Raw genomic sequence first — 27540 nt, forward strand, 5'->3', positions numbered from 1 at the left:
TAGAACTTTGATTCTTCTGTTAATTTTTTCTAAAGTTTAAACTCATGCAGTGAGTGATACATCACAGTTATGATTTGCATACAACCACAAAAAAATTGCACTTGTATAATGGTATCATGCATGTATAATGGTAGCAGTGGTTGTGACTGCAGCATTGTTTAGTATCCATGAACAATTTGGTTTCCAGACAATAACTTGGGTATAAGTGTATGGATCTTTATGAAATTGTACAACAAGGTGCCATACCACAAAAAGCTGGGTTGATTTTAGGGGTTGTCACTTGAACCATTCAGGAATTTAGGACAAAAAAGGGGCCAAGAACAAGCATTTTAATGATTTCCAGACAATGACTTGATTATAAGTGAATGGATCTTTTTGAAATTGTACCACAAAGTGCCATAATACAATAAAGGCTAGAATTGATTATGGGGTTTGTTGCTCAAACCATTTAGGAATTATTGGCCAAAAAGGGACCAGAAACAAGCATTTTCATGATGTCTGGACTATGACTACTGTAAGTGAGTGGATCTTTATGAAATTACACCACTAGGTGTCATTCCAAGTCATGAAGATACATGTAGTTACAATTTTCCGGTTTGTTCATGACTTTGCCAGTAAATGTATTATTTGATATGTCCCTTCGATTTGTAATTATAACTTCGGTAATTATAACCTTTATATACAGATTTCCAGATAATAACTAGATTCCCATTTAAGGGCTGATAACATCAATAAACTGCAGTCACTTGATCAGTCTCATTTAGTCAAAAATAAATTTTGGTTACATTTTATCATCTTCTGCTTGTATATTTTCATTTCTTATTCAGCGTGATAAGGTGTATGTATGCTTTTTGATACAAACTTCTTTCTTAAAATAGATATGTATATTATGGTATATCATTGTCTGTCTGTCCATTGATCATCCACACTTTGCACAACTCAAAAATGGAAACATCTCTGAATTATTTCTTGTTTTTGATGTGAGTTCAATTTTGATTTGTAAAAAAATTGTAGGATTTTATCCTTTTTTCTGACAAAAATGGGATGATTTCCCTTATTCGACTATCATATCATATGTTATTTAGAAATGAAGAATGTAGGTTTTATTATGGTATCTATAATCATGTAAAGTATATTGTGAAGCAATAAGTACTGTTTCATTTTCTCTATTTCTGTTACAGGGGAACACATAAAGAATTGGAGAAAAAGATATTTTATTCTTAGAAAAGATGGTTCATTCCTCGGTTTCAGAGCTAAACCTGAACAGGGATTTAATGATCCATTGAATGATTTTACTGTCAGAGGTAAGGTTTAGATGGTTTTATGACCCAAAATATATATTTATTACAATGGTATAAGAGCATAGTTTATCACTTAGTCCAGTTGGATTGTATGACATAAACAAATGTGTAGTCAGACTGAAAGAAATACATGTACATGTAAAACAATATTTTACATTTGAAATCAGTAAAGTAGTGAACAGAGTTGGTCTTGACCATTACCTTATGAATATCAATAGGTAGTAAACTGGACAATTGACGAGAAAATTTATACTTTTAGTATAAGTTTTGTAAGAATTAGGCATAATAAGAAAAATCTGAAACATGCATGTCAAAAATCCCAAATTCAAAAATTTTGAGAAGACCACTATTTGATTTCTGCATCACTGGATTTGCTCAGAAATTTTTTAAATGAATGTCAGAAAAATTAGTTTTTTCACAGTTATCTGTCCTTGAAATGTTCACTTTCATGGCATTTCAGTGAAATTATAACTCAATTTATCAAAATCATATAAATATATATCTTTATTACTCTAACACCATAATATTATGGTACTGAGAACAAATTCAATACAATTTACATTAGATTGTATGCAAAAATAAATTCTGCAAAATATTTAAGATGGGTTTAAGCACTCAAGCATCCACCAAAACTAGAAACATCCAAATTTTTAAGCCTTTTAGTCTCAATGTCACCAAATTTTACACCTGCTAAAAAAAACATATCATATAGTTTATGTCTGATAGAAAGTTTAAATGTGACCTATTGTAATATTATGGCCAGGGCCATTGCTTAGTCTGTGCAGGGTATATTTGACCTATTGTAATTTTATTAAAACCAACCCCTCTTCTTGCAAACAAATTAATAGTACAAAAATATGGGTAATTAAGTTTCAATCTATTTTATACTTGATTAAAGGAAGTTGTTTTCAATTCCACCTCCTATATTACTTCCTTGGTTCTCGAGACAAGTTTTGTAAAAAATATGGCTGTGTGCAGTTTGTCCCATCACAAAGTTACAACTATTACTTTTATAACTTGATAGATTCTATAAGTCATATAAATTATATCAACATCATCATACGGTGTTAGTAGACAATTTGGTTTCCGGACAACAACCAGATTATGATATTGGTACAGACGGTTGACCTATTGTTCTTTCATTGTCAGACATAAGGCTATACCTTATAGCCAGGCCTAAGTAGGATACTGGCATATATTTGATTTACCTATGGAAAATTTCATTGTTAATGCACTACCTCAGAACTAAGTCTGAGAATGGCTTGTTGATTAGAAGAGGGGGATGACACTTCATGAAAGAAAAATTATAGACCTGTTATCTAATTTTGTTTATTTTGCTCCCTTTTTTAACTGTTGTGTACATTTTCATTGTATATGCTTTGTCAATTAAAGATATGCTACTACTAAAAGCTTTCGAAAATATATTTTTATGTAACACAAAAAAATGGTCTCATTAACAGTTACTAAGTAGTATTACATTACTCTAGTGTCAAAAAGGGCAAAAAAGTCCTTTAGATTTTACTAAAATATCTTGAAAGTTTTGAACTTGTGCCAGTTTCAGAGAAAGGACACATATAGAAATAGAAAAAAGTAGGAAGCTTTCCCTATTCATGAATTAATTTAGAAACAAGTTAAAAAATAAGTATGTTACTAATTTAAATAATATAAATAGAATTAGTCATTAAATTTTACAATGTGTTCTGAAATATGACTATGTGAAGACACACAATACTAGAATGTAGAAAAATTTACATGAGACTTGGATAGAAAAAGTACCTCTATATGAGGGTGGAGATTCTCCTGAAACATTTTGTTTTGTAATGGTATAAAAGGTATACTAAAAGCAGGATAAAAATATTTTTATGTACAGATTGTCAGTTAATGAGACAGGAACGCCCCAAGGCCAACACTTTTATTATTCGAGGGTTGCAATGGACCACTGTGGTAGAGAGAATGTTTTGTGTCGAAAGTCCAGAAGAGAGAGAAGAATGGATGAATGCAATCCAGTTAGTGTCAGATGAGTTGAAAAACTCTGATGAAGGGGCAGAAGGACCACCTGTATTTGATAAATCCAAGAAAAAAGTGGTAATTTTATATGCTTATGGTTTATTTATTGTCAATTTTATATGCCCTGGCTTCTAAAATTTAGAAGAGGGGACCTATTGTTTTACCCTTGGTCCATCCGTCCTGCACAATGTCTCAGAAAGGTTTGCACTGATTAAATTGAAACTTTAAGAAAGTGTTTATATCCGTATTGGGAAGCTCTCTTCAATCAAAAAATTATGATTTTTTGTTATTGAGTTATGGAAGTTTATTCATAAGAATGGATGTTTTCTTAGTTTTGCACAATCACTTAAAAACTCTCACCTATTGAAAGGAAACTGTTGGAAAATGTATACACTTTAGCTAAAACCACAAAAATTTGCATTTGTAAAATGATATGTAAAATTTAATGAAACTATCACAGAATCCTTACAAGTATTACCATTGTGCACCTCCTATTTTACATTTTGATCCAATCAGTTTGGGGGTTTCACATAGCAAAACATGAACTTTGTCATTTATTAATAAAGGAACATTAGGGTTCATATCTCTTATCCGTCAGGCAGGACTGTTTTTTAGCATTTGAAACAACCATTAATTATTTTTGGCACACTAGTGTCACATAGACTTAGATGGTTTCAACCACAACCCTTTTTCAGATATGATAGGGATTTAAAGTTGGCAAAACTGCATGTATCCATTTTAATCGTAAAAAACATTGTATTAAATATTTAAGAATTATCATTCCTTTGCTTATTGAGTAACTTGTTTACATTTAATAATGTTATCTCTTTTTGTAGTCTTTAGATGACTTTGAATTCTTGAAAGTTCTTGGTAAAGGCACATTTGGTAAAGTGATCCTGTGCAAAGAGAAAGTAACAGGTCATTTATTAGCTATCAAAATATTGAAGAAACAAGTCATAATTCAGAAGGTAAGTTTGCCCTTTGTCACAGGTGGTTCTTTGACTCACTCAAAGTTGCCATTGTGACGAAATGGGGAAACACATTGTGGCATAAATGTTTGCTAATACTTAACCAAGGGGCAGCAAACTTAGTAGAATTGACACAAGGGGTAACTTTTATTTATAAATGACTTTACTTTTTGTTATGTTTGTTCAAATGGTTTAGTCAAGAGGTTTTGTTAGGGTGCTGTCCTGTAGCGTACACTTTAGTCCAGATATTTTGTTAGGGTCATTGCTGTCCTGTAGCTTACACTTTAGTCAAGATATTTTGTTATGGTCATTGCTGTCCTGTAGCTTACACTTTAGTCAAGAGGTTTTGTTATGGTCATTGCTGTCCTGTAGCTTACACTTTAGTCAAGAGGTTTTGTTATGGTCATTGCTGTCCTGTAGCTTACACTTTAGTCAAGATGTTTTGTTATGGTCATTGCTGTCCTGTAGCTTACACTTTAGTCAAGAGGTTTTGTTAGGATGCTGTCCTGTAGCTTACACTTTAGTCAAGATGTTTTGTTATGGTCATTGCTGTCCTGTAGCTTACACTTTAGTCAAGAGGTTTTGTTAGGGTTATTGCTGTCCTGTAGCTTACACTTTAGTCAAGAGGTTTTGTTAGGGTTATTGCTGTCCTGTAGCTTACACTTTAGTCAAGAGGTTTTGTTATGGTCATTGCTGTCCTGTAGCTTACACTTTAGTCAAGAGGTTTTGTTAGGGTCATTGCTGTCCTGTAGCTTACACTTTAGTCAAGATGTTTTGTTAGGATGCTGTCCTGTAGCTTACACTTTAGTCAAGATGTTTTGTTATGGTCATTGCTGTCCTGTAGCTTACACTTTAGTCAAGAGGTTTTGTTATGGTCATTGCTGTCCTGTAGCTTACACTTTAGTCAAGAGGTTTTGTTATGGTCATTGCTGTCCTGTAGCTTACACTTTAGTCAAGATGTTTTGTTATGGTCATTGCTGTCCTGTGAAGGTGTGCAGTTTAAGTTATGGTCTAAGTTGGATAAGTAATTTTGTTCACTGAATTGCATTTTTCACAGTAAATGTTCAATGAATATGTGCATGATTTTTTTTTTCTCAATAGGACAATGAATAAAAATGGCCATAATATTTTGGTTCACTGAAAACTTTTTTATCAGTTCATTTTTATGAGAGAAAAAATGAGGTATAATAAGTGAATGCAGAATCTCAAAATTTTGTGATGAATTATATCATATGAAGATGTGCGTATTGAGTTACAGGATAGTTTGGATAAATGCTTTTTTAAAATTTTACATTTTGTAACAGATTTTTTTTAATGTTTTTATTTTTTTGCAAGATGTCAAAAATTATACTGTTTATAAAATTAACTTTTTGACATTCAAAGATGTACAAATTGAATTTTGGTAAGAAATGAAAACATTTATAAAACATTTCTTAATTTTTTTTTAGTACAAAATCTCAAAAAGAAGGTAAAGAAGGAAACAAAAACTTTAAGTAAATGTTATTAAATATTAATATATAGCCTTGTTTAGTGTTATTGTAACATTACATTGACACTGATAAAGAAGGCAATTTGTTGGTTGAAATGTATTTTTTTACGTGGGGACATGGAAACGCTGTTCTTTTATTAATTTTGGTTCAAATGGGAAAATAGCTTTTGTTAACATTTTGTTATGGGCTGGGTCCTTTCTGACTTCATTCAATATTCTAGTTTCTACTTGTCTATCCCAAACCAAAATATGTAAATTTAGAATTTTAATTTTGTTAGTACTATAGCCACATTCATCATGTGTCAGAAACCAATTATGTGTCTAATATTTAATCTCAATTTAAATTAAAAAAATAAATATGACTTGGTCACATTAATTGAGTTCCTTTTGAGAAGTTTTACCACAAATAAATGTTCATTTACAGGATGAAGTTGCACATACACTTACAGAAAACAGAGTATTACAGACAACTAAACATCCCTTTCTTACAGTAAGTAAACATGTTCTGCTGGTAATATTGGCCTTTTAATGAATTTTAAAAGTATCAATTCGAAAAACTATGCATTTTAAATATAGCATGAAGAAATTTCAATTTATAATGAACTCTGAATGTTTGTACATTTTGCTATTTTACATCTGTTGTTTTCTGTCATTGTAATTGACTTTCTGTAGAAATCTTCTTTGAAACTATAAAATGGATTGATATTTAATTAATCACCAGTTTCCATGGGGTAACTATTTACAAATTGTGTTGATTATTCTGAGTGTAAAACATAGCCTTTATTACTGTTTATTGAATACAGGGTTTTAATGTTGTTAATTTCTGCTTAAAATCCTTAATCTTTAAGGGATTCTGAAAAATATATACAAACTTTCTTCTTTAGCTTAAAAACCTCTACTAAAGTCTTAAGTGGGTTTCAGTTTTGAGTCATCTCATTAGTTATCACCTTTGAAAGGACAAAATATGGTGATGTTGCAAATAAAAAAGGCTTATATCTTGAGAACCATAACAGATAGAAAAAAAACTTTCATTGTTAAATTATCCAGTGTTAAGGCCTACGAAAGTATCCATATGATTGTGGTTGTTCATCAACTTCAGTCTAGAGTTATTGCTCTTGAAAGACCAATAAATGATGGTTTTGCTGGTTTTGTTTGCAAATATCCTAAAAGCCATCATACATGCAGATAGAATGAAATTTTCAAGGATAAAATAATCCTTAAATATGTTAGAAGGTCCACTAAAATCTTAATGATTGGTTAAATTTGAATGAAGATGCCTTCGTAAAAGTTGGGGACAAAAAAGGGACCACTTTGAGTTTGGTGTAATTCTTGGTGTCAAATATCCAATAGTAATCAAAATTCAAAGCTGTATCAAGTTTGATTGGTGTGTTCATACTTGCCCCAACTGTTCAGGGTTCATCCTGTGTGGTCCTAGCTGCACCATGTGAAGCATTCTATTGCCTTAATATATCTTGAAATGATGATTACAGATAGAAACTTTTGATTGATAAAAGAACTTCGAGGGAATGATATTAGAAAAGGCCTGTATAAATGATTTATATTATTTACCCCCTGCAAACAAAGTATGTGGGTATATAGGAATCACCCAGTCTGTCTGTATGTTTGTCCCTCTGTGCATTTGTCTGTCCACATATCTTGTAAGTGCAACTCCTCCTGAACTGCACAAGGGATATGAATGAAATTTTATAGTGAGGTTGGGTATTATATGTAGATGTGCATGAAGGAATACAATAGTAGTTGGATGACTCCAAAGGGAAATAATCCAACAAGGATTTTACATTTGAGTACATTTGAAGCCGGGCAGGGGGTATTCTCTTCATGAGTTTGCTCACAGTATTTCTAGTTGGTTATGCTATATCACCTAGATTAGGGCATTCTAATTATTTATTTTTGTGTGTGTGTCATTCTGTTTTTTTTTATATTCTCAAGTTAATCTTTGATCATAATTTTCATATATATAGATGTGTTAACATCATAAATTTCATTGTAAATTTCAGCAACTGAAGTACTCATTCCAGACTCCAGACAGATTATGTTTTGTGATGGAGTATGTAAACGGTGGGGAACTTTTCTTTCATTTATCAAGAGAAAGAGTATTTTCTGAAGAAAGGACAAAGTTTTATGGTGCAGAAATAATTTCAGCATTAGGATATTTACATGAAAATAATATTGTATATAGAGATCTGAAGGTATGAATTACAACCTCTTCTTTATATTAAAAAAGAAAATACATAACTAAATGCAAGATTAAAGCTTGAACACCACTGAAGAAACTTGCTGCATGAAGTGATGAAGTATTAATTGACACCCTTCCCTCCTTTGCACAATTATTTAGTACCATACAATACAGATGAAGTTTAATTTTCAGTAAAATCCTAAATGTAATTTTTTTAGTTAGGCCATTTCAACATCTTGCTGAAAATTAAACTTAAATTTTATTTTCACCAATATGTGGTGGCTATCACCTAATGTTCCATTAATGCCCTGTTAACTACATGAAAAAGGCTAAACATGTACATCTTCTCAAGTTTAAACTGGTTTGTCTTAAAGGCTTTTGTCAAGATCTGGCTTACATAAAAATGGAAATATAGAATCTAAAGTTGATTATGGAAATTTCTCACATCAAGAGAAATAAATTTTCATAGTTTAGTATCAAGTCTTGCCTTTATTAAATCAAAGCTATGAGAATTTATTTCTTGAGATATGAGAAATTTCACAAACAAGCTTAAGTTGTAGATTTGTTTTGTTTAATTTTTCCAAAAAAAAACTTAAGTGTCATTCAGAATCTTTGTCATAGCGGAAATTTAAGATATTGTCTGTCTGTGAAGTCAACAGTTGTTATGGGAGAGCAAGATTAGAAACGTCACAACATTACTTTGGACTCATGAGATTTTAAAGGCAATGCGATACAATCACACAACAACCAATCGCCCCTTTCTACTTTGACCAATCAGTGCCTGAGAACTTGAATCTCTCTAGAGACAAGAAATATTTTTTCATTACAATCAGGAAGTGTGAAAATCAAATAAAAATTAGAAGTAGTTTTCTGCAATTGATCAGTTTGAATAAACAAGAGGCTTCTTTGAGCCTACATTATTATCAACATTTAGTTGAAGACAGTATTAACAAATTATCAGTGACAGGATCTATATATAAACATCCCTGTACGGTTCTGACTGACTGATTTCAACCATACAGGGATATAGGGCCAACAACATGGGAAAAAGGGGCAAACAAAAAATCAAGTATATAAAACTAACTTTACCCTGTTTGAGTTTTTATTGATATAACTCAATATTAATTTTGTAATAATTAAACTTTTTTACTGCAGTTCCTATGACTTCTGGGAAACACTTTCAGAGTTTCATCTCTGTGACTTGAACTGTTTAGGAATTAGGGGCCAGAAACCAGCTTTTTCATGTCTGAACAGTAACTAAACTTTAACTGAATTGATCTCTTTGAAACTGAACCACAAAGGTGTAATACTACCAAAGGGAATGCTTGTACTGATTTTAACTTCCAAACTATTAGGAATGAGGAGCCAAAAAGGGGGCAGAAACAAGAATTTTTTTGATGTTGGACAAAAAGGGGCCAGAAACAAGCATTTTCATGAACAAGTGCAAACCTAAGATTCACAATTCAGTAATATGCAGTTATAAGATGTAAGTTATTCAGCTATAAACTATAGACTAAACTATCTATGTAAGTGTTTTGAATTATTCTTTTTTACTTCCTTCCAGTTAGAGAATTTACTATTAGATAAAGATGGACATATCAAAATAGCTGATTTTGGACTGTGTAAAGAAGAAATGTATTATGGGGCCAGTACAAAGACATTTTGTGGCACTCCAGAATATTTAGCTCCTGAGGTATGTTTATCATGAACTGTTATTGTTAGCCCTTCCATCCATTAGTCCTCAGTGTTCATTCCAGAAAATTGCAAAAGGGGGCCACTGGCCCCCTTTACAGCAAACCAGTTGGTCATTTTCAGAATAAAGGGGCCATAATGGCAGTATTATAAGGGGTCATTTTTGGGGTTTTTGATCCTTCAGGATAAAAAAAATACCTTATGTCACCGGTCTATCACTGGAACTTCCCTACTGTTTCTGAACACTAAACAAAAATATAGTCCAAATGTAATTTCCTTTTATATCATTCAATTATGCCTCTTTTATAACAAGTATGTATATTTCTTGCAATTTATAAGCTCAATAATATTCTATTATTTATGCAAATAAAATTATGATCTAGTCTTCATATCAACTGAAGATTTGAAGGACTCCTTTTTGGCCATGAATGATATTTAGTATTAAATTTTGCATCTAGGGAATTTATTTCTGGCAGTAATGTGTCTGGAAGGATAAAATGTGTTGAATATTTTCATTTTAACACACTTATAAGTCAAATTATCTATCCTATCATTAATATTTTACTGTTTATAAACAGGAAGTGAAGAGCAGTGATTTAAACCTAGTAAAATTGGCGGGAAAATTCAAATTGATAAAAGTGTCTAGTTTTTTAAAATCTTGTGTTAAGGAAATAATTTTCTTAAGCTGATATTGGTTTTATTTAAGTATAATTGTTATGCAGGATAAATACTGTGTTAATATAGCTTCTGGCACATTAACTTTTTGATAGGTTTAAAATTGGGGAAAAAGGTGAAATGGAACAAAATATGTAACAAAATGTGTGTGAAGTTGGATCAACTAGTTTAGATTGACTTTCAGTGTATACTTATTAAAAAAGGACAGTTCTTAATAGTATTTAAAATGCAATGTATGATCACGATGTCATTTAACATCATATAATCTTTGAAATTATGTTCATGCTACAATTTTCACAAGAATAAAAAACCGCTAGTGCTGTCAGCACTTTGATTATATAATAGGAAAGATTCAACCGACAAATAAGTTAACCACAGGTTTGTATACATTTTGTAGTTTCATTTTATGTGAGAGGTTACAGAGGTACATACACTCTAAATGAATAAAAAGAAAACTAGTATATTTTGGTTTTTTATTATGGTATTGTGTTCTGAATGTTCCTTGGGGTATCCTGCATAGAACTGATGTGGGATTTTTTATCTGTCGAAAAACATGGCAGCCGTTACTAAAAATAGAACGTAGGGGTCAGACAGTAGTTTTTTGCATATATCTCCAAAACTGTTAGATTAAGCCAAATTCTGACAGGTGTTAAAGTGTTCAGTATGATGAGATCTATCTGTGGTCAAATTTTCATTTTGATATATTAAGCCATGTTGGAGTTATAGCACATTTTCGATGTTCCTTGGAGTATAGTGCATAGAACTGATGTGAGGATTTTTGATCCTTAAAAAACATGGCTGCTGTTACTAAAAATAGAACATAGGGGTCAGACAATGGTTTTTCACAAGTATCTCCAAAACTGTGAGGTTTAGCAAAATTATTTCTATAGCTGAAATGACCCTTATTATAAGGCCTTCCAAGTTGTCAGGTGACTCCTGTAAGAGTTATTGCCCTTGAAAGATGAAAAATGAGTTGGTTTTTTTTTTTTTTTTTTAAATACAGTTTTCAGCCAATATCTTTAAAACTATAAAAGAAAGAAACTTTTTATCACTGAAATGATCCTTATGATAGTCCTACCAAAGTCTTCTTGAATCCAAATTGTTGGACAACTCCTTGTTAAATTTATTGCCCTTGAAAGACAAACTTTACCCAGGTGAGGGATTCAGGCTCCTTGGAGCCTCTTGTTTAACTAAAATCTTGAATGAAATTTTCACAGAAATTTGCCAATAGGTTATTTTGTTATCTGTATATTCACCTGATGAATTCAATTTGGATACCAGTGTAGCATATTACTTCTTGCATACTATTTGATCATTTTTGGAAAGAAATGTGTTCAGTAGGAACCAACTGCTGAGTGGTTGTAGGAGTAACCTCACAGCAGGTATTGAAAAAGTAAATATTTCCTTAGTCAGATTGATTATTTGCTTTGAAATAAACCTGTTAATTAGTGTTCTTTTCTGGTATAGGGACATGACTTTTCTTAAGAGTACATTGTGGGTACCTTTGGTATTGTAATTGTGTTTGTTAAGATTCTTTCATTTTAACCTTTGTTGTTGCTGCGTTTTCAATCGTGACATGGTCATCTTTTCTGATCATCCTAATTGTTGTTCATTAAAATTTGTTTAGCATATTCATTGTTTTTTAAATATATAAGGAGCCATTCAATCTCGCTGGTGTTTTTTTGTTCTGTAAACCAACTTATTTGGAAATTATTAGTATTAACCTAAAAAAATGTGAAAATAAGTTGACTTTCTTAGGCTAGCTTACTATGTACTAGTATTAATTGGAAATTGAAGCTGTTAAACCCTTTGTTTTTATTTTAGGTTTTAGAGGATAATGATTATGGCCGTGCTGTGGATTGGTGGGGTACTGGTGTTGTTATGTATGAAATGATGTGTGGACGTTTACCATTTTACAATCGTGATCATGATGTGTTATTTGAACTTATATTATTACAATCAGTGAGGTTCCCAAGAACATTGTCAGAAGATGCCAAAAGTCTTCTTGAAGGCTTTTTAAAGAAAAACCCTCATGAAAGGTTTGTTGACTAGAAGTTGAAGATTCTCAGCAAATGATAGGTGTAATGGTATATTAGTTGTGTTAAGTCTCAATAGAATATGATTTTTAATTGATGTGCTGTCAACTTGTACTAAACTTTTTTTGTAAGCTTGTAATTATTTTTATTTACTACTATAGGACAATGTTTATTTGAAAAATAATGATTCAATTTTTAAAAAGTTATCTTTTGAATTAAAGCTTATTGATGAAATATTTTTGTGTATTGAAGTGGTCTGTTTAAGTACATTGTGTATGATGTCAGTTGGCAAGATGTTTGTCTTCTTAATTTCTAGACTTGGTGGAAGTGAACAGGATGTGAAGGAAATCATAGCACACCCATTCTTCAGAACAGTTAACTGGCAAGATCTTGTGGAAAAGAAAGTAAGTTTTTTTGTTTATTACAAATATATTTTAACTTCAATTTGTTAAAAGTAATAAAAATTGAAATGACTGTTGGTCAGGGAATGCAGTTGTTAAGGAATTCATGATTATGTAGAAAAATGTTATCACTACTTTTCAGTGAATTTACGATAAGTCGAATAAACAAAACCACAAACCAATATATAATGACTGAAGTGCAGATGCCCTCACCTGTATGAAAGTCTATAATGTTTTGAAGTTGTCTGCATTAGTATGGAGATGATTTTTGTCTGATTTTGTTCTTAACCAAACAGATAGAAACTAAACGATTTGTGACAGTAGGACTTATCTGTTTTGTCTGTTTTATCTATTCAATGTTCTGTTATATCTGAACTGACATGTTTACCCCTACCCACCGTGAAATTCAGCAGACAGTGTGATGTGAAGTGTATATATACTGGTATTGGTGTGGTTTATTGTTTTATTGTAACTTAATGCATGAAGCTTTGTATAAACATTGAATAGCAAAATGTAATGTATCCATTCCACATTCCCAACCAGATGCACTTCATTTTAAACAAATGTATGCAGATTTATAAATGTGAATGTATGGATCTGAATCATCCATTGTTTTCCTCATCCTGTGCTTTGATAATGAAAATCATGTGAAAGTTCTTTCACTGTCAGTGCATTTTGGATTTTTATTGTCATGTTTTGAAGTCAAAAATCAAAATGTTGATTGAACTTGTAGATAACTTTATGTTGATTTGTGTTAATTATGTATAATGTATTTAGCTTGCTGTGTAAGTAGATTGTTGGCATAAATCAGAGGTCACAGTGGCTGTAGAAAATTCCTCATCAACCCCCATTTTCTCTATCTTACAAGGCCTATTACCAAAGTGTTGAGAATTATGATGATAAATTTATAATCTTCTCACTCTACATGTATATATATATATAGACTGCTTTATTGCTACCTTCATCACTTTGCTTGAAATTATTTTGTATTTTAAGAATGATGAATGTAAGTTGCTTTTTGTCATTTATCAAAGGCTTGAAAGAAGAAGAAAATATATGCAAATAAGGGATGGATGTCAAAGTGACATTAATACAAATACATAATTGTGTTTATTTGGCATTCTCTGAACTCTTAAAATGTTAACAGTTACTCTCTGTTATTGAGCCAGACATTAATCATTGTGTTTTTTTTTTCAATCTCACTTAAATTTATTCTTATCGGATAATTTTTTTTTTAGGGGCAGGGGAGACAGTAAACTCTTTTGTTGTCATACTGTCACTCTGTGTTCTTCGTGTTTGCATAAGACTGACTACTGTTCTTTTACTAAATTATATAATGATAACCACTTGCCTGTCCATTCATGTTTTGTATTCATGATATTGTTAAACTTTTAATGATATCAGCCATACCTTTTACAAAAAAAATTTGGTGTCCAAAAGTTTCATTGAGATACATGTAATAGCATACTTATCAAACAGGATGGTAATCCTGTAGCATGACTCAAACTGAAATCTCTTTCTATAGAACTTTACTTTGTTCAACGCAATCAATTAATATTTGTCAATTGAAAAATAGGACCATTTAAAAAAAAACATGGTGAATGGAATAAGACAACCAATGTGGAAATTCCTTACTTAAACTGGCCCATGCCAGGTTATTGAATATAAAATTAGAAACATTCCTTAAAATTTGATTTCTAATGGGTGACAGTCCTTTTATTAATAATTGATTTGTTATCAAAACATTATTTTTTTTTAATCACAGGATGGGAACCGAGCCAGGTTATACAAAATAATTTGGTTTGCTCGAAGAAAACCAACCAATCAGAAAGCTTATTACAAATCAAATTAAATTATTTGTATATATAGAAATTTACATTAATTAGGAGTGTACATTTTAATGATCTATCAGTTTAGATTTATAAAAGTTGATTCTTTCCAAAAAAAAGCAAAAAACAAAATATGCCACAATGATGTACTGTAAATCAACAAATTTTTTGCGAGCGATTTATTTTCTCGCGACTTTCAGACATAGAATTATCACAAAAATAAAAAGTCACGAAAGGCATACTTGGGCGCTATCTTTATATATTCAAGCAATTATTTTATTAAAAACACAAAAATACATCTTTGCGAAAATACATCTTTGTTGGTAAATATCAAATGTTCCTCTATGTAGCCTCCTGGTACATCATACTTTGAAAGAACATGATACAGCTTTAAAAAAAACTCCCGATTAGATAAGGGGATTAACATCTTAAGAACTTACTACAGGAAAAAAAAAGATTGAATGACACTTTATTCCAATATTTTTTTTTGGTTATATCACATAAGGAAAATACATTACTACACTTTTATGGGACCATTTACCATTCCAAAGTTATGCATGCTTTTTAATACAATAATATACATTTATTTTGTTTAAAAGACATATATTCTCATTATAATTTGATATTTATTTCCTAAAACTTATGGACCATTTATAAGAGGGGATATCAAGTTTTAAATATTCCTATAAGGATTTGTAGACTTTATTAAAAATATTTATTATAATGATCATATTTGGTCCATGTAGTAGCAATATATTCTACTAGAGTTCTGCATGCAATGATGTTAAAAAAAGAAATAATTTAAATAAAGGTAGCTAAATAAACTACACCAATGCCAGCATATTAGAGCTTCACCAACATAACTGTATTATGTTTAAGTTAAATTCCTTTATTGTGTTGACTGATGGATGCAGTCAGGATAGTTGGCAGAGTGAGAGACATGTCCCTAAATAGATTTTTTTCTTAACTGCATTTGCTTGCTATATTGCTATAGTTGCAGGGGATGTCATCTCATCAACCATTTTAAAAATAATTATTGCATTATGAAGCAATTAAAAGTCAAACCAAACTTCAATTTGTTTTTTTTTCTTTTCCATTGAAATGAGTTGTTTCCCTTTCATCTAATAATAGGTACATTTTTATTTTAGATATTTAGATCCAAAAACAGGCACAATTTTTAAATCAAGGGCAATTCAGATAATTGTGAAAGTTCTGATGGAACACCTGGTAAGGGAAACAACTCATATCCTCAATACATGCATTATGAAATGACATTTCATTGATATGCATGCACCTCTTTACTCTGCCTGTAGGTACAACCACCTTTCAAGCCACTCGTGACCTCTGAAACTGACACTCGGTATTTTGATGATGTGTTTACTGGAGAGTCTGTTAGCTTGACACCACCAGACCAACCAAAACATGTACTGGAAAGTATTGATGAGGAGATGCCAGAAGCTATGCCTTATTTTGAGAAATTTTCCTACCATGGAAGTAAAGCCAGTCTTGCTGCAAGTCATGCTAGTAGTTGTATGAGTTTTGAAACCACATGGACAACATGATATATATGATTTGTAGATAATTTTTTTTTCAATTTGCTGAGAATGTTGACATAATAAGAGTATTTTGTTTTATTACCATGTGAAATATGTATATGTATTTTATTTTGAATTGACTCGATCATGTATTGTGGCATCTTTAAAGTCAAGATTTATGGATTACCATAAAATATAAAACTGCAGTCCTTTTCACAAAAAAATCGTAAGTGTAACATCAGTGGTAATGACATCATAACTTACAAATAATTTTACACTTAAGATTTTTGTGAAAAGGACTGCTGATGGTAAGTACTAACAAGAGCTTCAATGATTTCACTCAGTTAAGGTAATGCTCACTGTATTATGTTAAAGCCTGTATTTATGTAAGAACATTTGTAGCAGTTGTTAAATGATGTATGTTTTAAGTTTTTATATTTGGGAGTGATGATCATTAAGTGGGATATAACTTGTTGTCATTACATTTTGATTAATAGTATACCAAGTTATTCATGGGTATAATCAAAATGTTATTGGCTATTGGAAGTAGATTGCAAATGTTTTATGAAATAGTATTGTTTCCTTGATAAATTGTTATTGTTGAATTTTTGTACATACCAGGACTACTGCAAACTGTTACCATCTGTTGATGTTAACTTCATGACTTAAACCATGGTGTGAATTACATCCAAATTTGGTCACAATATTACTTGACTAAAAAAATACGATCTTTAATGTCGATAAGATAAAAATCATAGCCACCATGCTATTTTTTTAAATACAAGGTTGAATTAATTTCTAACTGGATACAGAATGTTAAATTTGACCCTCCCAGATTCAGCTAGGAGAGCTCTATTAAATTTCCTTTTGGATTGAGCTTACCAGTCATTCCCTTCCAAAGACCTAGTATGACAGTTTTTTTTTTCAGTATCTGATTTATATCTTGAAAACAAGTTTTGATTTATATTCAATCCGTATTACCTGGCTTTTTAATTTCTACTAGATGCTAAAATTGTTTACAGATCTATTATTTAAGTGTTAAGAGTTGTTTTGTTTTTATATATTTTTCTAACATGAATGCCATAAGGGATAGATAGAAACTTATATTTAATCAGGTAATCCTCATTACCAAGTCAACAAAACTTAAAGTCTAAATTATATGACAAGTCTTTTTATCAGTTAATGGTATTGCCTAATTTTTGGCAGAATATCACATGTGGATATTGGGCTATATATACAATATTATTTTATTACAGAAAAATATATGAAGTATTTGTATGAGGCTAAGGAAGGGGAAGTTACTCCCCTTCTGAGCTGAATACAAATACTTTCTATATATTTTCTGAAATACACTGATATTGTGTTAAATAAGTCAATTTTGATGGTTTTGTGTTGTTAAGAGTATTTAATTTGAAAGTAGGAACCTGTAGGGCCCCCAAGCATTTGCTGTTCATTGAAAACCTGCGACGAAAAGTAAATCTAAGAGATGGACATTATTTGACGATATATTGTAAATTGTAACTTTTACTTTTAAACAAGTCATAAACATAACATAAATATTCAAAATTAAACAACAATTTCCGTCATTTAACATGTTTTTTTCTGATGTGAAATAAATTCTTCTGTGACCTACTTTCACTTTTGACAAAGTTATTGATTTGTTGGATTGTGTGTGTACACATTCAATGTGGCAATGTTCAAAGTTGTGCCGTAAAACATTTAATTGACATGGCTAGACATCTTTGTTTGGGAGAAGGATGACACAATGTCTTCAGAACGCTGTGACTGACAGATTAACAGAGGAGATTCGACGGGACATGTGATTGTGATGTTGGGTGGAGCTTAATTTCTTTATTCACTACTATACAAATAAAGCAAAAATTTATTTGACACTCATTGTTTGCCCTTTAATGAACTCATTGCAGGATCAAATATGGTGAAAGTCAGGCAGGCAGGAAAATTATTTTCATAATACTTTTCTCAGCAACAACTTATTGCAGCATCTTGAAATTTGGTATCCAGCATCAAGTGTGGATCCTATATCACGGGATCCAATTTCAGGCCTGTCGTACATCTACTTCCTGTTTTATGAAATTCTGCCATTTCTGTCTTTGACCCTATTTTTTTCTGTTTTGACTTCTCTCTTGAAAACCAAGACATATAACCTTACAATTTATGGTATTCTTATTCAATACTAGACCCACAAAAGTATCCAGTATTTTATTTTTGTCAACACTGTACATGAACATGCATAATGACTCCTTATACATTCTTTCTTGAAACTTATAATTGTCTTCATGTGATCGAGTTGTATCAAAATATCTTTGAAAGAATTTGTTCATTTGAACAGTCAATTCAATTTTTTTTCTGTTGTTTCTAGGTGAGCATTTGTATTTCCCTTGTTAGCGAAGTTAACTTGACCTACTTTAATTGTGATATATATTTTAATGTCCATATTAAACACTTTGATCTTGTGCAAATTTGAATTTGTATAAATTTCAAAAATACTTTTTACAACCTTCAATTCAACTTGAATAGTATTGATTTTATATTACCATAAACAATTTTCATAATGATGTGATGCTGTCATTGTCATTGTCTTTGTCCATAGACACTTGGTTTTTTGTGCAATAACTTGAATATTGTTTTTTATCTTTGTGAAATTATTATAACAAGGTTTTACAACACAAAAAAGATGATTGGTGTTAATTTTGGGGGTTATGACCCCAACCATTTTGGAATTACGGGCCTAAAGTGGACTCAAAAGAAGCATTTCATAGAATTTAACTACTGGTATTTAACTTCAGTAAAAGAATAGAAACATCTATAATACTGTTCATAATATTCTTCACCACAATAGTCAGACAGGTATTGTTTTTTGGGATTAAATTTTTAAAATCTTACAAATAAAGGGCCAGAAACCTGCAATTGCTGATGTTCAGACAATAACTTGACTACTAGCCAAGTGATCTTTTTAGAAATTGTATTACGAGGTACTATACCACCAAAAGAAGACTGAGATTGATCTGGCGGTTGAGACTTGAGTCTTTTTTGGAATAAGAGGCCAAAAATGGCCTGAAATGGGCATTTTCTTTATGTCCTGACAGTAACTTGAGTTGGAATGGATCTCCTATAAATTTTACAAGGTGCCATACCACAAAAGGAATACTGGGATTACTATTTGGGGTTTTCAGTAGAGCCGAATAAATATAAGAGGCCAGAAACTACAAGGTACAATACTCCCAAAGGAAGGTTAGGGTTTATTTAATTGGTTTTAACTGGAACCAATTAGGAGTAAAGGCCAAAAAGTGACCACTTTGATTCAGTTCAAATTCTTCTCCTGTGTCAAATATCTAATTGTAATCTTAATTCAAAGCTAAATGGTGTATCCATAGTTGCCCAACTGTTAAGGGTTTGACCCCTGCCGTCGTGTCAAGCTGCACCCCGCGAAGCATTTTATTTGTTATGTTTAGATAACTGCAGAGAAACTAATATCACTGCCATGATTTTAGGGGATGTGTTATAGAAATTACATCACATTTTTCTAGATTTTTTTTATTCTTTGACTGCCAAAGGTAGTTTAAATTTCACTTACCTGTGAAAATTAAGCACTGCCAAAATATTAAAGAATATACTTTTATTTGAAGGCTAAAGCACAAAGTATGAACCATCAATTCAGAAAACTGTACTTGACACTTCCTATCTCCCATATTGATAAAATCTTAAGTTATGATGAATGTTATCTGTGAAAACTTTCAGTGATGTTTTGCTTAAAATTTAATTAACAATTAAAAGTTAACTGAAAATTTATGTACATTTTTAACATGCACCAGTAATCAAATTTTTGACAATATTTCATTTGTTTTGTTTAAGTATCTTTAATTTTTTTTTTAAGTTGTAGTATAGGTGATGATGATTTATTGACATTTCCAAGATAAATAATTTTTCAAGCACTTAAGCTAAAACATAAGTCAATATTCATGTTCTTTGAATAATTATAGCCCCATTTATATGCACATTTTTGCATACATATGCAATTTTGCACATGCACAAATATTCACCAGGTAAATTATGTGACCTCGGGAGCTGGTATAAATGTAAATTCACATAGTATGCATTTTACATTTATGTAATTGGGATAATACACATACTTGGGGATTTGATTTATTTTTTTAAACAAATGTGAGCAATTGTATTTTGATGAAAATCACTTTCAAAATACTTAGATAGCTAACTAAGCTTCAATACATATTTCCTCTCATTCTCATGTTGTCATGTTTTTCAGTGAATGCTCTAACATAATATTTATCACTAAACAAATGATCTTTCCAAGGACTGTGGAGGGTGTTACCCCCCTTTTTTGTATGTGGGATTTGGCCCATTTTTAAAACATACACAGTACTCTTACATGTGAGTACTGGACTCGGGAGATTTTTTAGATTGGACTTGGACTCAAGATGTAGGAATTTATGCTGGACTCCGTCCAAAATTTAGGCTGTACACTGGACTTGCAATCATTTTTAGAGCATATACTGGACGGAAGGGGGAGGGAGTTACACCCCCAGTGTTGATCTCTCCTGACTAAGTCCTGGGGTTATTCCCAATCCAAGGAAATATGGAAAGAGTTTTCCACTTATGTCTCTTGAAGAAATATGGAAAGAGTTTTCCATTAATGTCTCTTGAAGAAATATGGAAAGAGTTTTCCATTAATGTCTCTTGAAGGCAAGATATTATTTGTCAGTAAAAGTGCAGTGATCACCTGTTTTGGTATTTTATCATTTACACTTATTTGCACATGTACAAATTTTTATATGTATGTAAATTTTCTGTAAATGGGGCTTATTACAGAAATACATTTAAAAAAAAGAGTGGTGCTCTACTTTGGGAAACTATAGAGATAACATGCATTTTACCTATTGCAGATGTTTGTGCTACCACTGTTTTCCATGTAAATTTTCTTTACATCATGATAATATTCATTTGTGGGAATTTCTTTTTCTGTATTTTTCCCTAAAACCCATATTTATCAGGATTTGATCATCTGCAACATTTTTATGGTTTTAAATTTTCAACTTCCAATAACACAAACAAATTTTTATATGCAATGTTGTAGATATTAGTAAATGAAGATCCTTACAAAATTCCACATCTGGTTTTATGACAGACCAGGACTGAAGTTAAACATTTTGCTGGCTCAAAATGTTCAGGAAACTGTACCTCAAATATTTTATTTTGTAATATTTTACACAAATTTATTTTTATCAGATATTTCCTTATGAATGATTTATTATAAGCTGTGATTTTGTTGTAGTGGATAAAAGGTAATTTTATCTGTTGCGTTGTTCATTTTGATGTATTTTGAAAAAGTTCTCACAGAATCACAATATTCACTATTTTGGAGTAGGGGTGAAACAGTTTTTTTTTTTATTGGATGATTTATAAGTAATTTTTTCAGTACAGTTGCATGAAATATGTTCAAATGAAATACATGTTATTAAATGCATTTTTGAATCGATTGTTTTTCAATTTGTAGTCACAACATGTAATTGGTGTGCACTCAGTGTGTCAATTTAGAAACTTACTATATTTTGTTGGTGCAATTGAAAGTTTTGATGAACATAACATGTTTTTATGTCAAGATGTTTTTTATTGAGAATAATTTTCTGTTATTGATAATGTTCGATAAAATCTTACACATCACACATTGATGCCTGCTGAAATTCATATACCCACTGTTGTAAATCATAGTTAACTTTACATGTAATTGAAACTCATCTTTGTGAAGTTCAAATGTCATTTGTCTTGACAATAAATAAATATTATCAGCTAACTTGTACTTATGATATATAAGTTCACAAATGTTTTTTTTTTACCCAGTGAAAAAATGAATATACTTTTCTTTGTTCAAATTTGAATGTTCACTTATTGTTCATTATCAACCGAAACAGTATGTTAGTTTTCCACATAACAAAAGAAGCTAAGGATGGCAAAAGTATTATTCTTTGTGTGGTATCAATTTTCATAGTTTTTCATGGATTTGGTAAACCATGAAATTTTGTTCACACAAAAATGAAATTTCCCAAACATTTGTAAGATGGAGTTGTCAAATCCACAAACTATCATTTTTTTTTTTCTTAAACCACAAAAATCGGTACCCTCGAATAAATGTACATTCATGGTAATAGATTTGAAAATTGATCTTTTCATAGAAAGAGGGCATGTCTGGTTTATATATTTTAAATGAAGTACTTTAAACTAGTGTAACCTCCTTAACCACCAGATCAATTTTGGCGAAACTTTCATGAAATCTAATAGTAGACTGTAATTTCATTGGAAAACTACTCTTTCTACTACTTTTCTTTTTTATTTTTTTTAAAGTAAGGCCAGATCCTATCAGGCTTTTCACCAACCTTATCACCCGCATCAAAAGTAATGAGTAGAAAAAACAGCAAACTAGCATGAATGGCAGTGTCTTCATTCTTGTATGTGTTGTCATGATTTTGTAGTGATCATTCTTTAAGTATTAGTCATTGGATCTGTATGAACTTTTACATTTGTTATATATCCAGTTATAGGAGTGAATAATATTCAGTCTCCATCCATTTGTCTATTCAGTTAACATTTAACTGTTGGAAAGGTTTTAATGAAACTTTGAAGGATGGTCATGCTTGATGTGATTTCTGTCCTATGCTCTAAAGAAGATTTTGTTTTTACCATATACAGTATTTTAGGTGCTCAGAATATATCTGATTACAGGTTGCAGATTAATTTGTAAATGATACTTAATCATATATTTATGGACTCCCATATACCTTGTTCCCTCAAAATCCTACAAAAATGGCACTTCCATAAGTGGTAAGAGACTCATGTAGAAGTGTAAGTAATGTTGACACTGAAACTATAATGAATAATAAGACCAGAGTGGACATCATTCTTTCAATATCAAACTGAGTAATTTGTTTTATTCTGTTTGTCAACAATTCAGTTTGAGTCAACAGTCAAACCCGAAGTCAAATATACTTTGTTTTTTTTTTAATCCAAGTACCTGTTGCAGATGTTTGTGCTACCACTGTTTTCCATGTAAATTCTCTTTGCATCATGATAATTTTCAATTAATAATTGTTTTTTTTTTTTTGTTTTTGTTTTTTTTAATCCAAGTACAATCAGTCTTAACTAGTCAAGGAATATGGATTCTGTATTAACAAATACTTTCTTAAGATCACATCTGGTTAGCGTAACTTCAAAATTTGTGTCAGAAATGAATAACTCACCGATTCAATGATGAATGATATCCCATTAGGGAGGTTATACTACTTCAAGCAGTTGATGAAGAACATACATAGGTCATCTAGAAAATCCACATTGTGGTAATTCATTAAGCTACAGCCAAAAGTTTGTTGCTAGTAATTTTATGTATACTTTATTATAGATCACACCGCCATGGAAGCCAGATGTTAAGAGTGATTATGACACAAAGTATATACCTGATGAGTTTGCCCAGGTACCCTTGTCACTGACACCAAACTCCAAAGACAGTCATGTTGAACTAAGTTCCATTGCAGAAGAAAGTGAACTTCCATACTTTGAACAGTTTTCTTATCATGGGTCTAGAGCTGGACATGATAGCTACCTCAGTACATCACATGTACATGATGATGAAATATTCTGAAATTGTGTGCTCTTTTACTTTCAAGATGCTGGTCATTTAAGCCTTATAGGTTCCCTTAATTATGACTATTTTGTTGTTTTTTTTTTTTTTTCACTTTTATCTTTTTGACAGATAATTCTCTTTTTAAGCACAGTAGCATGAAAATGAAAAAAATATTTTTTAGTAATCCAGAACTTGTAATGGACATAAACAACAGTAAAGCTATCTAATTTGCTATGCAAAAAAAAAATGTCTCTGAGAGAAAACTTTCCTACTAGTTTCATATAGTAATTTTAAATTTAGAACATTTTATCAAATAGTAAAATATAATCATATAATATTGCTTGACAAATTTTTAAACCTGTAATTTTTTTTTTTTCCAACTCCATTGATATTCAAATTTCTCAGCATTTCTCAGACATGCACTTTTTGATAAATTTGAAAATCACTTGAGGTGTGAAAACATTAAATGAAAATATGAATAGATCGTAATTAGCTTATTCCAGTCCCTAACATCCCGGTGCAACTGCAGTTCAAAGTTAAGGTGCAAACTAATTTACTTGTTACTGCAATTACAAATAATGGAACTGCTTTTGGAAGTAAGTTTTAATGTGTAAAGAAAAAGAAGGAATAACTCCAGAAAATACTCCGAACACTAAGTACTTAGTAATAATTAGACTTGTATATTCTTTGCTAGTTCATTAACTTACAGCCAGTTTATCAAACTTAATTAGCATCTTGGAAGATTTGTGAGTTTTTAGTATATTAAGTTCCAATATAAACATCAAAAGTAGAGTATAGAAAAGAATGTGTGATTGAAAAATTTTGTTGTAGAATAGTAGATATCGTCAACATGATTTGACAGATTTTATATAGAATATCTAAAGCTGCAATAATTGTATGTGTGTGAGATTACTATCCTAAACTTGGTGTTGTTATCTAAATGAAAAATGTCTGGTTGCTTTTCATATTTCTTTAATATTATTCTTTATAAACACTTATGATTTCATTATTTCCAATTACAAAAAACACAAGTTTTATCTGACATTAAAAGGTCTTAAATACTTATCTTGGAGCTGTACATAGTTCTGAAAGACTAGTTTTCTTCATGGAAAGTTTTTCACAATTTCAAACTGATGGAGAAATCAGACTGTGTATGGTCATTTACTGTACAGATAAGGCTATGTCTTAACTTTATGTTAGAAAATTAGCACTGGATTCTGGCATTAAGTATTTATTGTGACTGTGTGATGATCTATCATTTAAAAAAATGCTGTGTGCTATCCTGTGTACCAAACCTCTTTGTGATCAGTTGGATTTGACCTGAGTTATAACCTCTGCAAACAAAGTTTGGTGGGATTTTAGAATTACTGTCTGTTCACATTTCTTGTAAGCACAACTCTAAAACTGCTCAAGGGATTTTAGTGAAATTTTATAGAATATCCAACTTATAGGTTTTACAATTAACTCCATATGAAGGAACAGTATTTCCATTTGTCGTTTTCTGCTTTATGCAGAACTATAAAATAATATATATAAAAGTCAGTTATTAAGTGTATACTGTATAAGTGAGGTTTTCTTTTTTTAGTAAGATAAAAATAGCAAATTGTATCTAAAAAAAAGATAATGGAAAACGAGAAGGTATTATTTGAAATGGTCTGACCATGTGTATTTAGTTAAAACTTTAGTTTGCTTTCCATGTTTTTGATTTTATTCTTTTATGTAATGAATATATAAATCAGTGCATTTAAAAAATACTTGTATGCAGAAATCCATCGAATACATATATACTTCTATCTGTGGGATTATGCAGAAATCCATCGAATACATATATACTTCTATCTGTGCAATCAAAGGTAGAGAAAATGTAAAAAGGCAGTGGGCTATGTAATTACAAGTATATTTGATTGTGTTCTCGAAATTAATAGAAACAATGGCATATTAACGAAATTCTGTAAACTGTGTTGGAATAATATTTGATAGTGCTTTATTTCAGTTTTTACATATTACAAGGCAGCTGAAGTGTCATGGATCCTTATTGTCTTTTACTTTTTTGTAAAAAGAACTTTTAGTATTATTCATTATCTTCCTCATTATATCACATTTTAAGAACATGTGCCAGACAATCTTTAAACTTGCACATGTTGCTTACTTAGTTGTTGTGAACATGTAATGCATGCACCATGGTGGTAAAAGGGCCCGGGGAGGAAACTGAGTAATAATCTACTTCATAAATTAAATTAGGACCATTTCACACAATACTTCTGAGCTCACCTGTAGTGAAAGTCTGTTATCAATAGCCATCATTTGGCATCTGCTGTTAAAGTCATTATTTATCATAAAAAAATCATTTGGAACCCTTGTTTTCAATTGTAACCTAAGTTAACTTGAGTTTTTCATCTTTGGGGTATCTAGATATTGTGCTTTATTTAAAACTTGTGAAACCAAGATGGCCACTACAACTGTTAAAAAAGCTAAGATAAGAAAAAATATAATAGAAAGATAAAAGGTACAAAGAAGACAAAAAGTTATTCACAAATGGAATGTGATGTTTAGTAACATACACATTTTTAATTAATATTTAGAAATGCTGTTTTTTTTTTTTAAATTGATCTTCAAAAGATAGCCTTAAGTCTTTTATACTTAACACAAAAAAAAAAACCAAACAATATGAAAGACAAGATAGAAATCTTATTGATCTGTGTATCCTTCTTAGCTGAATCAGTGACCTCAACAAATTGGGAATGTAATTTTTGACAGACTTAAATGGTATACATCCAGCTGTCTGTCCAAACATCAACACATTGTTGGTACAATGATTATTATCACAGAAGAAAGTGCTCTTTCATTATCTTTTGCCACTGAAAAACGGAGGTTGGCATATCACATGCTTTAGGGCAGCTGCTCATTCCTCTGATCACGACATTGCTTTATATTTGTTTTGCTTTAATATCTTATCTGCACAGAAAGGACTGGTTCAAACAAAGAGAAAACAAAGATTTCTTACAGGGCTGTTGAAGGTCAACACTCATTTCTTCAGTTAATATTTCTATCTGTAGAACTTGCATAACATTATGGTATACTAAGGACTATTTGTATGGAACAATGTGCTTTGTTATTTTGTATAGTGTTGTACACAATGTAATAATATTGTATTAAAATGTAATACAATTGTTAAAGTTTTGTTACATTGTTATAAAATCATGATGTCTAGTTGGTTGTAACTAGAGGAAGACATGTGAGCTGTATCTAATCACTGTTTTAGCTGTCAAAGCTTTACAACTATCATATTATACTATATTTTTAGTAAAATTGTCTCTAAATTTTGAATGTCTTATCTTTTAAAATGAAAACAATTGCCTTGTAAAGTTGTATGGGCATTTGACCATGATTATGGCCTTAAAAAAACAACTGTGTTGTAATAACATAAAAATCCTTCAAAACATAAATATTAGAAAACTAAATGCTTTGTGGATTTCGTGCATTGTAATGATGTCACAATGGAGATACATAATGCGTCAAGTAACCAAAACTGTGAAAAATAGTTGAATTTTGCTGGTACTTAAAAGGAGGTCAGGCAGTAAAGGGTCTTATTGGCCAATAGTCTAAAATTCAACTTAAAATTAATTATAAAGTGTTGAATATTTTAATTGTTGAATTTGGAGACTTGAATCCATCACAAATGAGGAAACATAAAGACTTCTGTTAATTCTTGCATTAAAAGGCCAAAGTTTACAAATAATTAGATATTCTGTCAAATTT

The 27540-nt window shown here is 30.9% G+C and overlaps 1 protein-coding gene across 2 annotated transcripts in view; it reads left to right on the plus strand.

Annotated features, from left to right (window-relative positions):
• Positions 1–27104, plus strand: part of LOC148624155 (RAC-alpha serine/threonine-protein kinase-like) — a 34882-nt gene extending 7778 nt beyond the window's left edge. The window contains exons 3-11 of one of the 2 annotated variants that reach the window (XM_088566692.1): positions 1182–1304; positions 3172–3386; positions 4145–4276; positions 6190–6255; positions 7784–7975; positions 9527–9655; positions 12154–12368; positions 12682–12769; positions 23560–27104. In XM_088566692.1, coding sequence (XP_088422818.1) covers positions 1182–1304; positions 3172–3386; positions 4145–4276; positions 6190–6255; positions 7784–7975; positions 9527–9655; positions 12154–12368; positions 12682–12769; positions 23560–23799 — 1400 coding nt within the window. In that variant the 3' untranslated portion in view covers positions 23800–27104. Of the gene's footprint in view, positions 1–1181; positions 1305–3171; positions 3387–4144; positions 4277–6189; positions 6256–7783; positions 7976–9526; positions 9656–12153; positions 12369–12681; positions 12770–15908; positions 21961–23559 lie in introns of those variants that run through there. The other variant, XM_088566691.1, reaches the window with a different exon arrangement.
• The last annotated feature ends 436 nt before the right edge of the window (positions 27105–27540 follow it).

The sequence above is a fragment of the Perna viridis genome, chromosome 2, assembly GCF_037379345.1.
Source record: "Perna viridis isolate PV_CMFRI_1.1 ecotype Kerala chromosome 2, ASM3737934v1, whole genome shotgun sequence".
NCBI classification, from domain to species: Eukaryota; Metazoa; Mollusca; class Bivalvia; order Mytilida; family Mytilidae; genus Perna; species Perna viridis.